Source organism: Phocoena sinus, chromosome 8 (genome assembly GCF_008692025.1).
Source record: "Phocoena sinus isolate mPhoSin1 chromosome 8, mPhoSin1.pri, whole genome shotgun sequence".
Taxonomy (NCBI): domain Eukaryota; kingdom Metazoa; phylum Chordata; class Mammalia; order Artiodactyla; family Phocoenidae; genus Phocoena; species Phocoena sinus.
Genome location: NC_045770.1, coordinates 95894163 through 95914709, shown reverse-complemented (window position 1 = coordinate 95914709; position 20547 = coordinate 95894163). Strand labels below are relative to the sequence as shown.

At 56.9% G+C, this 20547-nt stretch overlaps 1 protein-coding gene across 1 annotated transcript; it reads left to right on the top strand.

The window, feature by feature from the left end:
• Positions 1-669: 669 nt before the first annotated feature.
• On the top strand, positions 670-17408 carry CHST1 (carbohydrate sulfotransferase 1). The gene is made up of 4 exons (XM_032638802.1): positions 670-800; positions 13215-13337; positions 14018-14114; positions 15291-17408. The coding sequence occupies exon 4, from the start codon at positions 15333-15335 to the stop codon at positions 16566-16568; it is 1236 nt and encodes a 411-aa protein (XP_032494693.1). The 5' UTR covers positions 670-800; positions 13215-13337; positions 14018-14114; positions 15291-15332; the 3' UTR covers positions 16569-17408.
• Positions 17409-20547: the final 3139 nt, after the last annotated feature.

The window sequence follows — 20547 nt, the reverse complement described above, 5'->3', positions numbered from 1 at the left end:
AGAAGGCCCTCGGAGAGCGCCCCCGGGGGACGGGGCGGGGGGTGGGGAGAGGGTACGGAAAGAGGTGCCAATGGGTAGCCTGCGCCCTCGCTCCCCGGTCTCCCCAAACCCGGGGTGTAGGTGTGGCTCCCCCGGGTTTGGGTGGGTTGTCTGTCACAGGAACCGGCCTGTGGAGGGGGTGTCGCTAGCGCTGGTGGCTGGGGCAGAGCGGGGAGCGGGAGCCGGCAGGAGGCGCGGGGAGCCTGAGGGCGCGCGGTGGAGGGGTGGGGAAGAGCAGGGGGCGGGCGGCAGCCGAGGGGCGGGCGGCTTTGGGGGGTGGAGCCCGGACCGCAGCGCCTGCCGCTCGCTCGGCGCTGTAGCAGCAGCAGCCGCCGCCGCCGCCGCCGCCGCTGCTCAGGACTCGGGACCCAGGGCGGGCGGGCGCTCGGCGAGGCTCAGGCGCTTGCGGCTGCTGCTCTCCTCCGTCGCCCCGGGCTGCGGCGCTCCGGGTCCCGGCCCACGGCCCGGCGCCCCTGGGGCCCTCGCGTTCCCGTCCCCGGTCCCGCGCCCTGCTCCGGAGAACGCTCTCAGCTGGCCCGGGCTCGCGCCCCCGGGCCATGAAGAGGGGCCCGTGAGGGGCGCGCGGAGGCGGTGGAAGAGGAGGGAGGAGGGAGGCCGAGGAGGAGGGCGCGGGGGGCGGAGGATGCCGCCGCCGCCGCCGCCGCCACCGCCGCCCGCCGGCCCCCCGCGAGCCTGACTCCAGACCCGAGGATGGAGCCGGCGCGGGGCGCTGCAGCGGCTCCCGGTGCGCCCCGGACCAGGTACCGGCCGGGCCCGGCGGGCCCCGGGGCGGGCGGGCGCGGACACTGACCGTAGCAGCCGGGAGGGGCGCGGGCGCGGTGGGAGACGCTCCTCCGCTCGGGGACGGTCGCTGAGGGCGGTGCGGGGCGGGGGGAGGACAGCAGCTTGTCGGGCGCAGGAAAGGGCTTCCCGGGCTGGCGGTGGGTGAGCGCCGCGCTCACCCTAGCCCTCCCCGCCCCCATTTGGGGAGGCAGCAAACTTGAGACGCGCGGCGGCCCCGGGGCGCCCGCTCCCCTTCGCTGCGAAGCGCACTTGGGGGCTGCCCGAGGCTCATCGTCCCACAGCCTGCCCGGCTCCGGGCTGCTGAGAAGCCTGGAAACCCTGAGGTCCCCACGCCTGCACCAACTTTCCAAACCAGGGTTGCACGCGGAGACAGGGGCGGCCTCCTGCTTCCTGCCCCCCGCCCCTGCCCCGCACCGGCACCGACCACTCTGCGCTGAACTGGTCGGGGGGCAGGCGGGGCAGGGGCTGCTGGAAGGTGCAGAACCCCCGCGGAAGCCACCCTCCTGCTCTTCCCTGGGTAGGACCCGGAGAGCAGCGCCTCCCGGGCTCTGGGAACCCAGAGCGGCCTTGGCCGGGAAGCTAGGGGTTAAAAGGTAAGACCTAATGGTCGTCCTAGGGTGGCGCCTTGGCCTGAATTTTGATACCACAGGATACCTCCATCCCCATCCTGCACCTGCCCCTTCCCAGAATTACGTTCCTCACCTCTGGTGCAGCTTTTCTCCAGATGGACTTGAACACTGCTCCTAAGCTGGAGGCTTCTAAGAAAGGCCACTGGGGAGTCCAAGTGCCAGAGGATGGGCTTAGACCTTTGATAGAGGGGTGGGGGCAGGAGATGGGGAGGTGGATGTCCAGTCAAGGACAGACATTGAGCCCAGCATCTTCCCGAGGGCCGATAGGGGCTGGAGGCAGAGGGGACCTGGGATTGGGGGCAGGAGGTAGGCACCCTCGCTGGGAGGCCAGAGGAGCTGTAGGTGTAAGAGGCAAGCAGGTGGGGGCCGAGGTACCGGGTACCTGCTTCAAGGGTTCCTCAGCCCCTTGAGGTGGGGCTGGCTGTCTCAGGCAGAGAGACCTTACCTGGGCAGGCAGTACCGGGGCTCCAGTCCTCGGGTGCTGGGGACACTTAACAGGCATCACCATGACCCTGTTTCTTTTTCTAAGTGCTCTCACCGTCATGACTCACACATCGGATTCACTGGGGAGGTATCAAGCCTCCAACCTATTCTCTTCCCCTCCCTCCTGGGTTTTCAGGGAGCTACTGGGGAAAGGAGGGGGTGGATTTGCCCTGGGGCCTTAGCCCCCTGAGAGAGGCTAGGAGCCTGGCATTGCAAACTTTCATTTCCCTGCTGCTGTTCTGATCAGGGCAGGTGAGCGGCCTAGGCCAGGCCAGGGTGGGAGGGCAAGTGAGAGGAAGTCTCTTCTAATGATCCCCCCAACCCCGCTGAGGCTTTGAAATCATAGCGCCGCCTCCCTCCTGGCACAAACAATGCCGACCTCCTCACCTCAAAGCAGAAACACATTTCCCCCCTAAAATCCAAATTTCCCTCTTTGCTGAGTATTGCAATGTTTTTGGCCAGAGGTTTGCTCTTCTACATCTGAAGTCAAGCTCCTCTTGCAGACAAGCTTCCCTCTTCCCAGGCCCTGAAGTCCCCCCGCCCCCGCATTAGAAGGGATGTAGAGCCCCCTTACCTCCCTGTTCCCCGCCCACAGGGCCCTACTTCCAGAGGAGGAGTGGTGCCGATGGAGCTCATATAGGGGTATGTGTGTACCGGCTGCACACACACGGAGGAGGTGTACATCTGTGCTCCAGAGTCTGCAGGGGGTCCCAGATGCCATACTCTCACTGCGGGGGGGCAGGCTTGTGCCCCACCTCCAGTTCCCCTTGCCCACATTCCTGTTTCTCTCCCTTGCCCACTGTGGGTCTCTCTTTACTTTTCCAACTCACTCTGCATTGGTGCGGGGAGAGAGCATTTGATATTCATAATCTGGTTCAGAGAAGGTCCCGAAGCCCTGAGTCACTGTATGGTTTCTATGGAAACAGACTTGTTCAGAGGACTGGGTGTAGCGCGGCCAGCGCTGGTGGGGGAGAAGGGAAACATATAGTAAAATCAGGCTCCACAAGTGTGGCAGGAGTTGGACCAACTCCCTTCAAGGGGGGCAGGGAGAGGCTGGGCAAGGCTCTGGGGTCCTTACAGGAGGGGCTGCCTCTCCCCACCCACTGGGGTTATGCCCCTCCCGCCCCAGGAGCTGCTCGGCTCCCTCTGTGGCTCTTGGCAGGTTGCTGCTTCTCCCATGGGCTTTCTGACTAGGTGCCAAGGCTTATGGCTGCCACCGTACGCCTCAGCCTCCTCCTCTGTGAAATGGGGAAAATAAGAGCACTTTACCTACCTCATGGGGTTGTTGGGAAGGTCAAATGCATTAATATGAGGAAGACACTCAGAACGCAGCCATAGTAAGTGTTCAATAAGTGTCATTATTATTAATTCAGGTGTTGGAAGGAACGCCCCTGGCAGTGCATTCACCTGGATCCATCCTCTGCATTTGGCAGGTGGTCTTGACATCTGGCAGGGCTGGCCTCCTGCTTTGGAAGAGCCTCCCCAGCAGTGCCGGTGCACCCCCAGCTGGGAACCAGCCATCCATTTCTTCCTCCCACGGAGCACTTATTTAGGTTGCCGAGGGCTTGAGCACCACGCTAGGGAGTCCTGGCTCCCGTTCAGACCCCACCTGTCTAGGAGCTTTGTGGGAACAAATCCTCCAAGTCCAAATGGATGGGCAGCCTCCCGCCTCAGCCCCCTTGAAATTGGGCCAGAGGTAGAGGGGCAGGAGAGGTCCAGGCTTTGAAGACAGAGAGAGGGGACTGGAATGGGGCAACTTGCCCTGATCCTGGAGAGGCCGGTTCACCTGGCTGGAGAAGCATCTCCCGATGATCCGCCAAACAGGGGTCAGGAACTCTCCAGAAAGATAACAGACGCTGGCCTCCTCAGCTCCGCAGGTTAGAACCTCTGTTGCTGAAGTGTTCCCAGCGTACCCTACAAGTCTGGACTGGCTCAGGGCTCCAGCCTGAGGCACCAGCTGGTGTGCTACTGCCCAGCCAGGCTGGGAGAGGGGCCTGCCCACGTCTGCTTAGCCCAGCAGCGCCTGCCTCGGCAGCATCTGTGCGTGGCTTGAGGGCATTCTGAGCTCCAGTGATGGCCCAGCCAGTCTCCCTCACCCGCCCTTCTTTCAGTTGCTGCCCTCCCCTCCCTGGCCTGCAGACAGCCCCTCCTCCTTTCCGTGTCACTGTTCCCCTCCTCCCCTCCCATAAGGTGGGCTTCAGCTCCAAGCTCCCTAAAGGCAATCCCTGTATCAGTACCAGCTCTCAGAGCTGCAAAGCATCCTCTTGTCCGTCCTATTTTATCTGCTTGTCCGTCCTATTTTACAGGTGGGAAAACTGAGATTCTTGGGGTTTGCCTGTTAAAGCCATCACCCAAGCTAGCCGTGGCTGCTCCCAGCTCCACCCCAGCCCTGGGGATGCCCATCCCTCTTCCCTGGCTCTCCAGGTAGCCCCAGATGCTGCCCAGAACCTTCCCTACCCTCCTCCATGCTGACAGTTTCCTGCCAAGGTTCTTCCCTCAGGCCTCTCTGGACCGCTTTGCCATCCTCACTGGTGTTCACAACACCTTCTAATTTAATATCCTCTGCAAATTTCATTAACAGACTGTTTACTCCCTCTCTCAGGATCATTAATGAAGATGTTAGATAAGATCTGACCCAGTGCTGGGTCTTGGCAGCCCTGCCCCCTCTCCCAGACTCTGTCCCTCAACCCCTTACCCCTGGCTTTGCCTCCTCCACCCAGGACCCTTAGGACCTGCCCCCTCTTGCTTTCAGCCCCATGACAAGTGCTTAGGGCCAAGTCTGTTTGAATTAGTTTTGTAAGATTGCTTGAGGCGCTGTATCAAATGCTTTGCTAAAAATCAAGATATATTACCCTGCCTGCATTTCCTTCATCTACCAGTCTTGTAGTTCTATCAAGAAAGCTATCAAGTTTGTCAGGCATGATTTGTTCTTTGTAAAGCCCCACGGTGCCGCGTGGGGCACAGAGTTCCTGCGTTTTCTAAATGTTTAGAGATTCCCTCTTTGTGTTTGCTCCTTGATTAGAGTTGCAAGGCTGTGGGCTGGGAATTGTCGGGAATGCTCATCTCTTCTTCCTCTGGGATGGGGAACAGAGCACAGCCCTCTCCTTCTCCCGGTCTCTGCTTGGGGGAGTGAGTAGTTTGGCACCCACTGAGTCCCTGCTGTGTTCTGGGGGCCCCAAGCTGTGCACTGGGGGTGGGGGGGTGCAGGGGGCCTGGTGCCCTCCCTCAGGGATTCTGTAAGCAGATGAAGATGACAGACAAGTCTGATGCTGACATTCCGAAGGTATCACCGAGTGGGTACCTGGTACCATGCACTGGGAGCGTTACCATAACGCTAAGAGCATTGTTTGGGATCTTAGTTAAGCCCCTCACCTCCCCTGGGAGGTGGGCATGATCTCCCCTCCCCAGGGGCCTGCTAAGGTCTTGGGAGGGTAAGGCTGCCCTGGATCCAAGGTCTGTTTGTCACCCTCTGCTGTGTTCCTTCTAACCACTTAGGTGCACCTTACAGGGTGTACAGCGTCAGGAGAGTAACCGGAGTGGTTCTGACCAAGGATTCTAGCGGGTCAGAGAGGGAAGGAAGGGAAGCCTTTAGGGAACACCTTGGACAGGGGGGAGCTTCGCTGCATGTGCTCCTCACGCATCCAGTTCTCAGCTGTGTGAGCCTCGGTCCCTCACCTGTGAGGTGGGCCCTCCATGAGCAGCCGCCATTATGTCTTCTGGAGGTCCCTGTTGTCCCTGCAGGGATACTCATGTTACCAGTGAGGGGCTCCCCCTAACGCTTCTCATCCAGGAGACAGAGGACTGACAGATTGAACTGTCCGGCATCCTTGGGACTAGCTGCAGGCTGGTGGTAAGTCCTGGGCTTAGGGACCAGTGGGGACCTCTGGGCCTTGAGCCCAAACCCTTTGCCCCATTCCAGACCACTTCAGGCGAGGTGGTAATGAAGACATCTTTGGTGTCCTCTTGGCCGCCTAGGATTTGGGCATTCCTGGCCACGAAGCCACCCACTCCCCCCTCTACTTGCCTAGCCAGACCTGGAGCCCGGGAGGGAGCGGGGAGCAGAGTGTGTTTTGGTTACTGCCTATCATGTGGGACGCAGCACCAGGCTGGTCCACACCCATTATCTCTTCTAATCTTTGCGATGATCTCCCCTTTGTCATTCAGCTGGGAAGTGGTGAGAAGGTACCCAAGCTCACACATGTGATGTGCTGGGAACCAGGCAGGAAGGGCCATAGGCAGCCCGCATCCCTCCAGCTGACACCGCAGGGGTCTGATCCTGGGAGACCCGTCACTAGGTTGGATGAGCCCACGTCTGGGTTTGGGTGAATGCCGAGGTCAGGGTTGGCAACAGTGTGTGTGGGGACCCTGGTGGCCACCTTGGCCCTGGCACTCCCTGCCCCTCCCCTCTAGTCTACTGGTGCTGGGTGCCAATCTTGCTCTTGGGTGTGGCCTGAGGGCTTAAGCTTTGTGGTTGGGGCTGGGGCTTGGGGGTCCTCGGAGCTGAGCTTGAATCCTGGCCCTACCACGGACTAGCTACGCGCGCTTGGACGAGTTCCCTCACTTGCCCGAGCCTCGTGCTCCTCACCTGTGAAAGATGGCGGTGGTACCTGCGGTAAGAAGCCATTCGATGGGAGCCAGGACCCTGATCATATCTGGGTATCCACTCCCGCAGCCCCTCCATCCAGTGTTATAGCCCCCAGGCTCAGGTGAGCCTCCCCCTGCGCCCAGCCCTCCCTCCCTCATCCCCAGGGGCCAGCTGGGCCTTAGGCAGGTGGCCCGAGCCTGGAGACTCCAGGATCCAGGGACAGATGGCCCCCCGCCCAGCTCCCCCAGCAGCAGCTGCCTGTGCTTTAGCTCCTGTTGGCGGTTTCCCATCCTTGAATCTGGGAGGAGGGGCTGAAGCCCCGGTATCCAGGGGGCGGGGCCTGGGTACTCTCCGACTCAGGCTGTGGCTGCTGCGGAGGGGAGGGGGGACAGGAAACCGGGGCCTTTCCGCCCAGTGTCGGTGCAGAAGGGTCCCGCCTACCACAGGCCGTAGGCCGGGCTGTGGTAGGATTAGCCTGAGACAGGGAACCGGGCCCTTCTGACTCACTGCTCCCCGGTGGGGAGTCGGGCACGCTGGAGCCTTGTGCCAGGAGGTCGGGCCCTCTCCCCGCTGCTGGGGAAGACTTCCCTCAGGTCGGGCCGGACCCGCTGACCCGCTGGGCCCAGGGCAGGGCAGTAGGTAGTCTCTGCAGCCCGAACAACAAGGGTCTCCAACCCCACGGATGGTGGGAGCTTCATGGAGGAGGCTGTGGCACTGCTTTGATTCCTTGAACGTTTCCAGGCCACTGTCGCCTGTTTGTAGGTTAGAGAAGTCCCTAAAAATCATGCCCAGGGTTCTTACTTAATGAGTCCTGCTCTGTGCCCAGCCCTGTGCTAAGCTTCGTCAGCTTTCTGTCTCACAGCCCAAATACTCGAAAGATTCTGTGATCGTCTTTCCCATTTCATAGATAAAGGCAACTGAGACCTATTGAGGTTAGGTGCCCTGCACAAGGTCTCATAGCTGTAAGGCATCAGCAGTGGGAGTCAGGGTGCCCAACCACCACCCAGCCTGCTGCCCTGCATGCCTGTGGGTAACTTCTCAGGGAGGCTTGAGACAACATGCATGTCCCCAGGGTCCTCACTTGTGGACGCTGGAGACACCAGAGCTCCTAAGAGGCAGCCAGGCAGCTCTGTTGATGGTGACAGGTTGGTGGATGGTCACCCTCTGGATGCTTGTCCTTGGAACCACGATTGTAAGAACTTGCCCTCATTGGAGGTGCCCGAAGGATGTTCTGGTTCTGTGGGGTCTGTGGATAAGCCACAGGGCCCGGGCGCTATAGAGGTTGTACACGAAATCCATGTTCGTGTTGGTGCAGATTCTGGGGAGAAGGACCATACATAGACCTCACAGTGTTTCAGGTTGAGGGGGCACGACTCCAAAGACAAAGAAGCACTGGGGCCTCCAGTAACCCCTTGGCTGACCCAGACCACAGAGGCTGAGTTTGGACCCCACCAGATTGCCTCCCCTGGAAGGTTGCACTGGCTGAACTCTATGTGGGCATACCGCTCGCCCTGAAGGTTGATTCAGGACACAGCCCTGCGAAGCTTCTCCTTGGACTTATTAGGTGTGAGGTCTACCTGCTCAGGGCTGTCTAGGAGACCCTTAAGAAGAAACCTTGTGCTGGATTCAGGATCAGTAATAGCTGGGCATCTCTTGAGCAGGTGCTTTAATCTTCATCTCACGGATACTATGAAACATGTAAGTGAAATATTTCCTTTTTCCCACTGGCAGCCAGGTAGCTCTGACCTGTCTGTGTCGCCCAGAAGTGTCTTGGCTGTTGTATACTACGTGGCTCCTAGTTCTTTCAGACTTTCGACCCCTGTTTTCCCCTTGCCTCATTTTCATCACCCCATTTTCCTTAGGAAGAAAAAACCTTGCCGTTTTATGTGTTTTAGGCTTAACTAAACAAACATTTACGGTGAATCGATGCTGGCTACTGCAGACACAGGGATTAAGCATTTCCTTTCTGCAGTCTCCATCCCAGAGGCCTGTTTGCCAACTCCCCCCCCCCCGCCCCCGTCCAGTTCCCTCTGCCCCTTGCTCCAGTTCCTGGGACCCCAGAGCCTTGGGACCCCTCCATACTGGCTCCTGAGTCTGGTGAGAAATACAATGTTCAGGTTTCTTCCTCTGCTTCTCCTGTCTCCCCAGGGCTTCACAAAAGGAGGAAAAAAGTGACAGGGAGAAAAAACGGGGAGGGGAGTCATTTCCCCAACTCAGGCCTTAGCTGCTCCCCAAAGCCCCAGGCCCCCTTTTGAGGTCTCGCCCTTTTTCAGCTGCTGCCTTGTCTCAGCAGCCCCAGGTGACTGCTGTCCCCAACCTGAGCAGACCAAGCCCAGTTCTGGCAGAAAGGTGGTGAATTCAACCCTGGTGCCTTGGAAATGTGGGAGGAGAGAGCTGGCCGGCAGTGCCCTGGGGACGGAATCGGGGACACATTGAGACGCCAGTGCTGAGTTTCAGTGCTCCACCCTGTCATCAGTTGCCCCTCCAGTTCTTGCGTGGGGTAGCTTCACTCTGTCCCCCAAGGTTAATAAACTCAAACTGAAACAACACACTCAGTATAAACTATGCCTTCCTCCCACCCGTCTCCTAGCTCCTCCCGCTGGGCAGCTACAGTTAACTGGTTCGGTGCAAGTTCTTGTGGTTGTTCATGCATAAATTCAAATACATAGATAGATATTCACACACAAACCCCTTTTTAAAAATGAGAAATGGTGGCACACTATTGCCCATGTCTTTTTTGGCCCTAGATTTTTTACTTAATATTTCGGGTGATGTTTCCACATCAGTGCTTACACATCTGTGGAGCCTTCTCGGATAGAATCAGTTGAAAAGAAAACCCTAGGGTCGAGGAGAATGCTAATAATGAAGGGGTTAAGCCTCTAGGGAAGAGAAGGGATGCCCACATGTGAGTTTTAGGACGTTTAAGAACCTTCTAATTGTGTGTATTAAATTGTGTGCACAAATGGGGCTTCCTGGGAAGAGGGATTGTGTCTCTCCAAGGGGGGTCCGTGGCCCAGTAAAGACAAAGATCCATAGCACTGTGTTGCATGGGATTTAATAGAGCAGGTGGCAGGGGCTAACTCTGCAGAGGGCAGAGCCCCTTGGTCCTTGGGCCTCACTGGGGCAGCCACGGATCAGACTGAGGCAGGGGCAGAGCTGCCAGCCCTGGTATATTCTTGGAAGGTGACTGGAGCCTTCCCACTTCCGAAGGAGGGTCCCCCAGCCTGCAGCGAGGGTGGCCCTGACTCTGAGGATGGAGTATGGGGTCTTCCTGGGATCAGAAAACTCTAGTGGCCAGATCTGGGAAGCCCTTAGAGTCATTGGATCTATGGAAAAACTGAGGCGCAAAGAGGCCAGGCGGGTGAGTCCAAGGTCACCCAGCCGGGGAAATGCCGAGCCTGTGGGCTGCCCCTGCCTGTGACATTCAGTTTAGGGTTCCTTCCCCCGCCAGAGCGGAATGAGACTAGGAAGCAGAGGCCCTCCAGATGATGTGAGGCTGCCTGTTGCTGCTTGCCTCTTGCTGTGTGGGTGAGGGAGAGGGGGTGGCGTGTCATCCTCACACCTCATGCCACCTGCCACATCACGTCCCGCTGCCTGCATCCTCACGTTAGGCTGCAGCCAACCAGCCAGGACTTCTGAACCCAGCAAAGACGCAGCGCTAAGAGGCTGCACTACAGGACGTGGCCACTAGAGGGAGGTCGGAAAGCCACTGCGGTGGCTCCGCAGGAGAAAGCTCCCAGGCTGGGAGAGGAGCCGACGGAAGAAGGGGTTTTGGGCAGAGACCTGCCTGGCAGAGGTCTGGGCACAGCGGTTAGGGAGAGTAATGATGTGTTCTGAGGGGCTTCCCTGAGACAAAAAGCAAACGACATTTAATGATGATAATAGTAACATTTGTTGAGTGCCTGCTCCATGCCAGCCACTGTTGTCCTTACAACAGCCTTGTTAAGATTGTCCCTACTTCTCAGGTGAGAACACGAAGGTCCAGGGAGATTGAGAAATCTGGCCATCAACGGGGCTGGTGCCAGAGCCACTGTCCCAAGCACAAGGCTGTGCCCTATTATATGCCTGTTCATATAACCACCGCTATGGTTGTACCTCCTTTACGGGTGGGGAGACGGAGGCTCAGAGACAACTGGTGAGTCACCCGGGTCCATGCACCTGCTAAGTGACAGATCCAGGTGGTTTCATGGCTTGAGCTCTTAGTTCTGAATTACAGTTCTCCCAGGAAGAGGTGTTTTCCACTCCCATCCTGTGCCCTGCTTTATCTGAGCTTTCTTTTGGGAGTGGGTGACTTCCAACAGAAGTTACAGGTTCTTGGTCCCTGTGTCTAAGGCTCGCCTGGATTTTGACTAACCAGAGGTGGAGGGAGGCCATGCCAGAGGCTGCTAGAAGCCCAGAGAGGGGCTCTGGGGCTCACAGTCTGGCTTAGAGGATGAGGGTCTTGAGGAGTCCTTTGCAGTGGCCAAAGCTCCCCTGGGAACAAAGGGCCTGGCCTCGGGGCCTCTGGTTTCCAGGGCAGATGCCTCCAGCATACCAAGGATGCTTGGCCGGCCATGGCCCCGTCTCTGCCAGGCTGGCAGGAGAGCAGGGGCAGTTCTAGGAGGGCCAGATTTCCTCCATCTTCCCGTTCCCATGCCCTCGCTTTGCCCTCCTGGGGCGGGGGGAGGGGGATGGCTTGTGTCTGGGCCTTCAAACACATTCCCCTCCTGTGTGTCCAGGCTGCACCTAGTGAATCCGAGTCCTACTTTTTTAGGGATTTATAACTTTGCAACGATGCTTTAGTTACTTCTGATTTATTGACAAAGACAGCAGGTTCCAGGCCTGGCCTTACGTTTCTTTGGGTGGCGGTAGGGAGGGGAAGTGGGGGGAAGAAACTTAAATGGTCTCCTCCCTGAAAGGTGCTCCTCTTTAAAGATAACCTTGGGTGAATTGTTTTTGGAACTGGAATCCTAGAGTTAAGTGGAGTCCCTTTAAGCCTTCTGTTTCCTGTCTTGGTGGGGACCAAAGGGTGTTGGATGTAGTTGAAGAGGGAGTGGGTCAGGGAGGAGGGTTCGAGCATGGACTCTAGAGCATACCGCCCGAGCTGGTATCCCGGCTCTACCTCTTACTAAGGGTGTGAGCTTGGGGAAGTTATCTAACCTTGCAGAACCTCAGTCTGCTTATCTGTAGAATGGGACTATGACCTCACAAGGTTAGTGAGGGCTAGACGAACTGATGCCTGGGAAGGGAGCATATGCCTGGGAGAAACATCTCGAATGCCCAGTAAGTGCTTGCTTTCCTTTGTGTTATTTTATCCGTAGTGCCCAGAACAGTGCCTGGCTCATACTAGGTAACTAACATGCTTGTGAATAAATACAAAGGAAATACAGCGGAACGAAACAGCATTGCAACTAAAGAATGGACCCCTAAATAACTTAAAAATATTACTTTGCATGAATATTGGTAGCTTTCCCTCCCTGTTCTCCAAAGGTGTTCACATTTGTCTTGGGGCACTTGGAAAAGGTGGGCCTGCACTTTGCAGGGGAGTCACATTTAATGCAGAGAAGCTGTTCTCTCTGGGTACCGATGGAGACGGCACCTTCTGCTCTGGTGGGGTGAGGCAGGGTGGGATGGGATGTGGTCAGGGCTGTGGTGTTTCTCTGGTCACACTGGGAGTTTCCCTAGAATTTAGACTGTGCTTTCCCCTATTTACTGCCACCTGGTGACATGGTACTGCGTCCTCTAGGTACCAAGTGGAGTTTCATACTTAAAACAGGACTCCTAGGCCCCAGAGCCTCAGCCGGCCCCCTGCCATCTCACTCCAGCTTCTGTGCCCCTCCTCAAGCTTCAGCATGTTTCTTCCCCACTGTGCTGGTGTGAAAGGGCCACAGCACTGGCCTAAGAGTCTGTCCCAGAGGGATTCGAGTCTCTGCTACTTCTTCCTTGCTTATCATGCCCATTTGCTTAGTCTTTGAATCTTAATTTCATCATCTGAACAATGGGAGTGAGGACGGTGACCTTCCAGAGGGGGCTGTAAGGAATAACACGATGTGGCGAGTTCGGTGAGTGAGCCGAGCCAGGCAGCACTGCAGGTTTGGGAAATGAGGACCTACTCGCCCTGCCCTCAAGGGAGTCGTTCCATACAGGGGATGTGGGAAGCAGATTCACAAGGCACAGGAGTTCACCCCATCAGCCACGAGCCAGTAGATCGACCAGACCAGACAGCAAAGGGAAGAAATGTGCTCTAAGTCTCAGAAACCGTCTGAAGTCCCCTTCTAATGTCCGGTCCCTCTCATGCTGATTCACAAACAAATGGGGGGGGGCATTAATTGCATGCATGTTCGAAGACCAAGTACAGGTAACCTGGAGGAACAGTAAATCAAATCTCCTTAGAAGGAAGGAGAGTGGGCTCTGGGGAACCTGCTAGATGGGGGTAAGCCAAGCATGTGAGTTCAGGTAGGTTTCTCCACCTCTCTGTGCCTCAGCTTTCTCTTCTGTGAAATGGAGCCAATACTTTCCATGTAAAGTTCTTGCGGGGAATTGATGAGCTAGGGCGGGGAAACCGCTTAGCACTTAGGAAATACTCAGTAGACACTAACAAAAATAACGTTGCCATCTTGGTGTTTTAACTTAGGATCTGTGAAGAGCATCCAGCTCCCGGATGCTCCCTGGTCCACTTTTGCTTTGAGTTTCAGGTAGCCGTTCTCCTCTCTCCGGGTGGCTAGAAGAGGAACCTCACTTCCTGGCTGTCCCCTCCTCTTGGGCCTCAGCGTGTGGGTGGTCTCGGCTGAGCCACCGCTTCTGCCTGGAGATCTGGGGTGAGCACCCCTGTCCTTGCTGACTTCCGCTAACCCCCCTCTTGGGGAATCACTGAACAAGTTGAATTGCAAAGGGTCAGGATGCCCTGCTGATTTTAACTGCAGCACCAGTCTGGACTGTGCCCCGGCCCCATCTGCTGGGACGACTTTGACTCTGACTGTCTCGTTCTTGGGCACTAGCCGCTGTATCTGGTTGGGTCAGTCTGGTCACCAGAGCTGAACTGAGCTCGCCAGGCCTGGGGGTGTTTGCGGCCGGTGGAGTTCTTCGCAGCTCCCTCTGGTGGTAGCTGGGAGGGGTGCCTCCACGGGGGGCTTGCCCAAGTGGGGCACCAATGCTCAGCCAGCTGGGCGGGCAGGCTTGTCAGCTCCCTGCCCACTGGGGCGTGGTGTGAGCACAGGGACCGAGACTTGCTAGGAGGATATGGGTAGGGGGTGGAAGAGGTGGGTGAAGGAGGTGGGATGCAGCCCAGGCCTCAGAGGGCTGGATCCAGGGGATGAGAGATGGCAATGGGTTATTTGGAGCTCTGAGTCAGTGATAAATCTGGGAGAGCAGGCAGGGCCTTTGCTGTGCAGCCCTGGAGAGCTGTCTGTGGGGCGCAGGACACAGGAGAGAAGGGGTGGGGAGGGAGGAGCTTGGAGCCCCCCCGTTCAGCACCCCTGCCTTCCCTCTCTCCTTGCAGTCTTGTGGCCACAGGGCTGCTGCACAGGCAGTGACTGCCGGCTAGGCCTGGAGACCTGGCGGCTGCGGACTGCCCAGCCCAGAACAGCCCCTCTTTGGTGAGTCGTGGAGTCCTCTCTGCCCCGCCTTCCCCAGGGCTGGTCACTGAGCTAGCCCATCTCGGGGGGGGGGGGGGCGCCTTTCCGACGCCCAGCTTAGCTCCTCTTCCCTGCTCTCCCCATCCTCCATGCTTTCTCAGTTCCTTGAAATGCCCCTTCTGTACCACCCCTTCCTCTTCTCACTGCCCTGCCTGGGTTCTCTGGGGCCACTGTTGGATCACAGTGGGGTCCCTGCGCTTACCCTGTGGGCAGAAGGGGGCGAGGGCCTAAAGGTGGAGGCCCTTGAGGACTGGCTGGGGGAGGGGTGCTGGAGCAACCAGTTCACTCTGCTGACAGGAGGGTCATCTGCCCCATGGCCTGGACCCCTCCCTCAGTGGCCAGGAGGAAATCCTGGAGGGCGCTGGGGCCCAGGAAGGGATGCGTCTCAGCAGCCCCTGGACCCTGTCTCTGCTCTGGGCCTGCTGACTCTTAGGGACTCCGTGAGCCCCGGGAGTCCTCTTCTGGAATAAGCTGGTCACCTGCATCTGTAACTTTGGGGGGGCAGGGAGGAGGGCATGACACAGTTGTCCACCTTTCCCGGCCCAGTAGGCATGGGATGCCCGCAGCCCCCCAACTCACGGTGTGCAGGGGTTCTTTCTGCATGAGGACTTGGGTCAGGGGGAGGCATCTGACGTGGACTCTTCTTCCTCTTGGGGGTGGGCAGGGGATGGAGGAAAGATGACCACCTGGGGAACCGGGTGCCAGCTCGTGGGGGTGAAGGAGATGCAGGTGGGCCCAGGAGACGCCGGCAGGGGTGGCAGACAGTGAGAGGGGAATGGCTTGAGCTGGGAACTGGTCATTCCCAAGTGTGGGAGTTGGGAGTGTTGGGGTCTTGCCCAGTCAGGCCCCACTGAGGAACCCAGCTCATGATAGGAGACCCCACAGCCTTCTGTAGGGTAAACCCCAGGGTATGGGAACCAGTCCCTAAAGGCTCCCAGGAGTTCCCAGAGAATGGAAAAGTCTGGTGCAGGAGCCATGTAGGCCTCAGATGCATGTGTGAGCACTGACGCAGGGAGCTGGAGCCCTTCCCCAGGCGGGCTGGACACCAGCTTCCCCAAGGGAGCAAGCCAGTGCCGCTGGCCTTGAGAGGCACCCAAGCCTGGCTGCTCCCTGATGGCTGCTCGCCTTTGCCCACAGACCTCACATGGTGGAGAAGCAGCCCCATGAAGGTGCCCAGCCATGCAATGTTCCTGGAAGGCCGTCCTCCTCCTTGCCCTGGCCTCCATCGCCATCCAGTACACGGCCATTCGCACCTTCACCGCCAAGTCCTTCCACACCTGCCCGGGTCTGGCGGAGGCGGGGCTGGCCGAGCGGCTGTGCGAAGAGAGCCCCACCTTCGCCTATAACCTCTCCCGAAAGACCCACATCCTCATCCTGGCCACCACGCGCAGCGGCTCCTCCTTCGTGGGCCAGCTCTTCAACCAGCACCTGGACGTCTTCTACCTGTTTGAGCCCCTCTACCACGTCCAGAACACGCTCATCCCCCGCTTCACCCAGGGCAAGAGCCCCGCGGATCGGCGGGTCATGCTGGGAGCCAGTCGTGACCTCCTGAGGAGCCTCTACGACTGTGACCTCTACTTCCTGGAGAACTACATCAAGCCGCCGCCCGTCAACCACACCACCGACAGGATCTTCCGCCGTGGGGCCAGCAGGGTACTGTGCTCTCGCCCCGTGTGCGACCCTCCGGGCTCCGCGGACCTGGTGCTGGAGGAGGGGGACTGCGTGCGCAAGTGCGGCCTGCTAAACTTGACGGTGGCCGCCGAGGCCTGTCGGGAGCGCAGCCACGTGGCCATTAAGACGGTGCGGGTGCCCGAGGTTAACGACTTGCGGGCCCTGGTTGAAGACCCCCGGTTAAACCTCAAGGTCATCCAGCTGGTCCGAGACCCACGTGGCATTCTGGCTTCCCGCAGCGAGACCTTCCGCGACACGTACCGGCTCTGGCGGCTCTGGTACGGCACCGGGAGGAAGCCCTACAACCTGGACGTGACACAGCTGACCACGGTGTGCGAGGACTTCTCCAACTCCGTGTCCACCGGCCTCATGCGGCCCCCGTGGCTCAAGGGCAAGTACATGCTGGTGCGCTACGAGGACCTGGCCAGGAACCCCATGAAGAAGACCGAGGAGATCTACGGCTTCCTGGGCATCCCCTTGGACAGCCACGTGGCGCGCTGGATCCAGAACAACACGCGGGGAGACCCTACCCTGGGCAAGCACAAATACGGCACTGTGCGAAACTCGGCGGCCACGGCCGAGAAGTGGCGCTTCCGCCTCTCCTACGACATCGTGGCCTTTGCCCAGAACGCGTGTCAGCGGGTGCTGGCGCAGCTGGGCTACAAGATGGCCAAGTCGGAGGAGGAGCTCAAGAACCCCTCCATCAGCCTGGTGGAGGGGCGGGACTTCCGCCCTTTCTCGTGACCAGGGCTCTGTGGGTGGGGGAGAGGGGGACACGGTGTCGGCTTTGATAAAATGGACCGTTTTGAACTGTTGCCTTACTTACCCCTCCCTCTCCCACCCCGTCTTTGTGTCCTCCCTACCCCCTGTCCAGACCCCGCTTCCTCTGCCTCTCTTTGTCTCTGAAATTTGCACTAAGTCTTGGACAGGAATCTCTGGGGCAGAGGGGGCCAGAAGTGGGGTCCAGCCCCAGCCCCACCCCGTTCAGACACAAGGATGTGTGTCTCTGGTAGATGGTGACAATGTTTACAAGCACCGCACTTACACAATCACACATGCGCGCACACACACGGGCACCTGAGAGGAGAGACACCCCAAACCACACAACTTCTGAAGCTTCTCCAACGGACGAGTGGCGAGGGTATGGTAGTTTTTGCACTGTCTTACTTCTACGAGGTAAGAAGTTAAAAACAAAAAGGCCACCTCTCTCTAATTTATGAATGGCATTTATCCCTCCCCATCCTGCTTCTGCCCCCCGATGCCCACTGCCCCTCCCTCCCTTGGAGCAGAGAAACTGCCCCCTCCTGCCTGCCCTTGCCTGTCAGGTGAGCAGGTTTTTACTGTGAGGTGAATGTGGACCTTGTTTATTTTTTCCAGTCTGTGGCAATGCTGTTCGTCTGTCTGAGTCCTGTGGCTGCCCCTGGACCAGTGATGGCTGATAAATGTTATGGTTTTCTGATTGATCTTGGGGTCCATCTGTGATATTTCTTTGTGCCAAAAAGAAGAAAAAAAAAGTGGTTCGGTTTGCTAAATGAACATTGAAATGCTTTATATGTGTTTTCTGTAAATAAAAGAGTGCAATAATGTCTGAATATGATTATGGGACATTCTGAACGGGCAAAGGCAGAAATCGGTGGGGTCTAGGTGTTTCTGGCTTTGTGGAGGAGAGAGAAGGAGATGGAGGTGGGGATTCAATGACCAGTTGCTGGCTTTCAGAATTCATGTCACCCTCATCACCCTCAACACTGAGTTCACGGTTTCATTTCCCTCCGGTCAGTTGAGACCAGGCACCTTATAGCCAGGGGTGATGTTCAAAATATTTAACAAGTGGTATGGCTTGCCAAATCACTGTCTGGACATCCTGATGAGGTCCTGGTGACCCTTTCCTGTGCCAGACGTTACCTCTATTAATTGCTGGGTCTGTGGAAAGGATAGCCAGGTGGGGGAGGGATATTCAAGGGATGTGTTGGCCCAGGCCGGTGGCTGCTTACCAGTGGTCTGGAAGTATTCCAGGATTTTAACAAGTAGTGCAGGTGTACTGGTGTCTACACTGGTGGAACATCAGCTGTGCTTACTTCCTTTCCCAACCTTGGCAATCTAACAGCTTCCCCAGCTCTATTCCCAAGAAAACAGCTGGTCCCTAGGGTGGAGTTCACAGCTTTGTAGGGTGGAGTTCACAGCTTTGTTGTCCTGGGACAGAGAGAGTCTGTCTGGGATTAGGTAGCCCCAGTGGTCTTGGGCTTCTCAAGCTTGGAAGAGCCGTTTTACCAGGTCACCCAGGGCAGTTCGGCCTTCAAAGGATTTATTTATGATAACCAAGCCTGCACGACAGAGAATCAGAAACCAGAGTGCTGGCCTGCTTTTAGGGTACAGACCCAACTCTCAGTGCTCTTGGAGGCCCCGCATGTCCTGACTCCTGCCCAACTCTAGTTTCACCCTCACCATGCTCCCCTTCACATTCACTCTCTGGTCTTCCTGCTTTCTTTTAATTCCTTGAACCCACTGAGGTTAGAGTCCCCAGTTTGTTCCCCTCCCCCCATAACCACACCCTTGGCTAGTGCCCTCCCTCCCACACTGATTTGGGCTCAGCCATGTGCCTTGCTTTAGCCAATGGGACAATAGTCAGAGTGATGGGTACAGCAGCATGAAAAGTACCTGAGCTTTGGGGCTTGTCCCTTTTTGCTGCCTTTTGGAAGCCTTTAACTGCCTTATGGAGGAAACCCAGGGTAGCTTGCTGGAGAATGTCAGACCATGAGGTGAAGAACAAAAGAGCCCCAGCCAATGGCCAGCCAGTTCCTCACTGACTTGGCAACTAACACAGATGCATGAGTAAGCCCCAGCCAAGGTCAGTGCCACAGTCTGGCTTAGACTGTTGGAACTGCTTTGCTGAACCCAGCCAAATTTCTGACCTACAAAACTGTGGGTTAAAAAAAAGTGGCTGTTGTTTGAAGCAACTAAATTTTGGAGTGACTTGTTACGCAGCAGAAGCTAGCCAATGCACATGGCACTCTGGCTCATTTCAGGGTCTTTGCCTAGATCATTCCTTATACCTGGGTTACTCCTATTCCCCTCTTAATCTAATTAATGTCTGCTTATCCTTTGGATCTTAGCTTCATTATCAACACTTCCTTGGTTTTATCAGATTAGTTCAGTTATCCTGATCATAGGCCCCGATATATCCTGATTATAGGCCCTTATGGCACCAAGTACATCTCTTTGATAGTGTTTACCACAGTTGTAATCACACTTTTAATTGCGGGACCTGGCACACAATAGTATCCAATAAACATTGGTTGCATGAATAAAAGGAAGGGTAAAACAGGTGCTTCCCACCTGAAGCACCTGTTTTATCCCTCCTTGTCCTGGGCCTTCACTAGGGGGTGGTCTCTTAGGGGTCTGAATGAGACCTGAGGCAGGTAATGCCCTTCCAGCCTGTTTCTCACAAGTGACGGGGCGTTGAGCTGGGTTTTGTTCCAAGAATCCACATCACTCCCCCCTGTAGTCTATAATTCTTTCTAACTCCACACACCAACATTGGCTTTCCTATTTCTTCGCATCGGTGCCATCAGCCACTTTGCCACTTGTTACGATTTCCAAGGTTAATGCTCAGAAGGAGAATAACAGTGAACAAACACATGTACAGAATTTTACAGTTTACAGAGCACTCTTCCCCCTCCTATTAGTCACACCTCTCCAGAGGCTGTTTCCTGCTGACACAGAGGCACCTTTTTCTAGCCAGGAAATGGTGGTCAGAGCACCACGTAGGCAGGGCTGGCCCCGCCCCCGCCTCTTCTGTGTGTAGCGTCTTGATGCCTTAGATCCTAAGGGGTAACTTCCTGGTCTTGTCCCCACACTCAGGGCTCCTCTCACCCCATGGCTCTAAGGGCCACGTCCTGTCAATTCTTTTCATCACGGCCTTCCTCTGTTTGTGTGTTCCCACCTGCTCACCCTAGTTTCTTTCCTTGCCACAGCAGACACTCTGGCCTCCTGACCCCACTTCCCTGGGACCCTGCGGAGCTCTCTGGGTGCCGCTTCCCATCACTCAAAAAGGTATTGTCCAGAACAAACCTGCCATTCCCCACTCATCCCCTCCCTGGGGAAGAATTTCTCCCGGCTGGAATGCCTTTCCTCGCTGGAAAGGAAAAGATGTAATGAAGCCCCTTCACAGACACACTGAGAAAACACATAGGCTTCTGTTTCCTGAGGGCTGAAAAACAGGTTGGAATCAAGTCCTCGTGGGCAGATAGCCAAGGTTTGGATGCACCAGGGGGTGTAGCTGCAGCCATGGGGTGAGTGGTTATTGGGGTGGGCTTTGCGCGTGTGTGTGTGTGTGTGTGTGTGTGTGTGTGTGTGCGTGTACACACACACGCAGCTGGGAGACTAATGCCCAAACGGAGGATCTGGCTGGGCTGGGGGCCTGCAGCCTGCCTGCCCAGGGCACACATGGGACAATTACCCAGGCTTCACAGGGCCCCTAACCCTTCACCAAAACCTCCAATCTGCCTACCCTGGCTCTCTCGAGTTGCACTTTTTGCTTCTGGGAGTTGTCACCTGCAGATGACTTGACTTAATTACAGTAGGTCTTATTCATCTTGGGAACCATGGTGATAAAAGGCATAGTTCTAGGTTCCAGTCCCATCTTTGTCACTCCATCACTTAATTTTTCTGAGCCTCCATGTTCTTATCTGTACAGAGGTAATTATTATAATACCTGCCTCAGAGG

Excerpts from the sequence above, each read along its gene's own strand:
- CHST1 (XM_032638802.1), top strand. The coding sequence starts at position 15,333 with ATGCAATGTTCCTGGAAGGCCGTCCTCCTCCTTGCCCTGGCCTCCATC.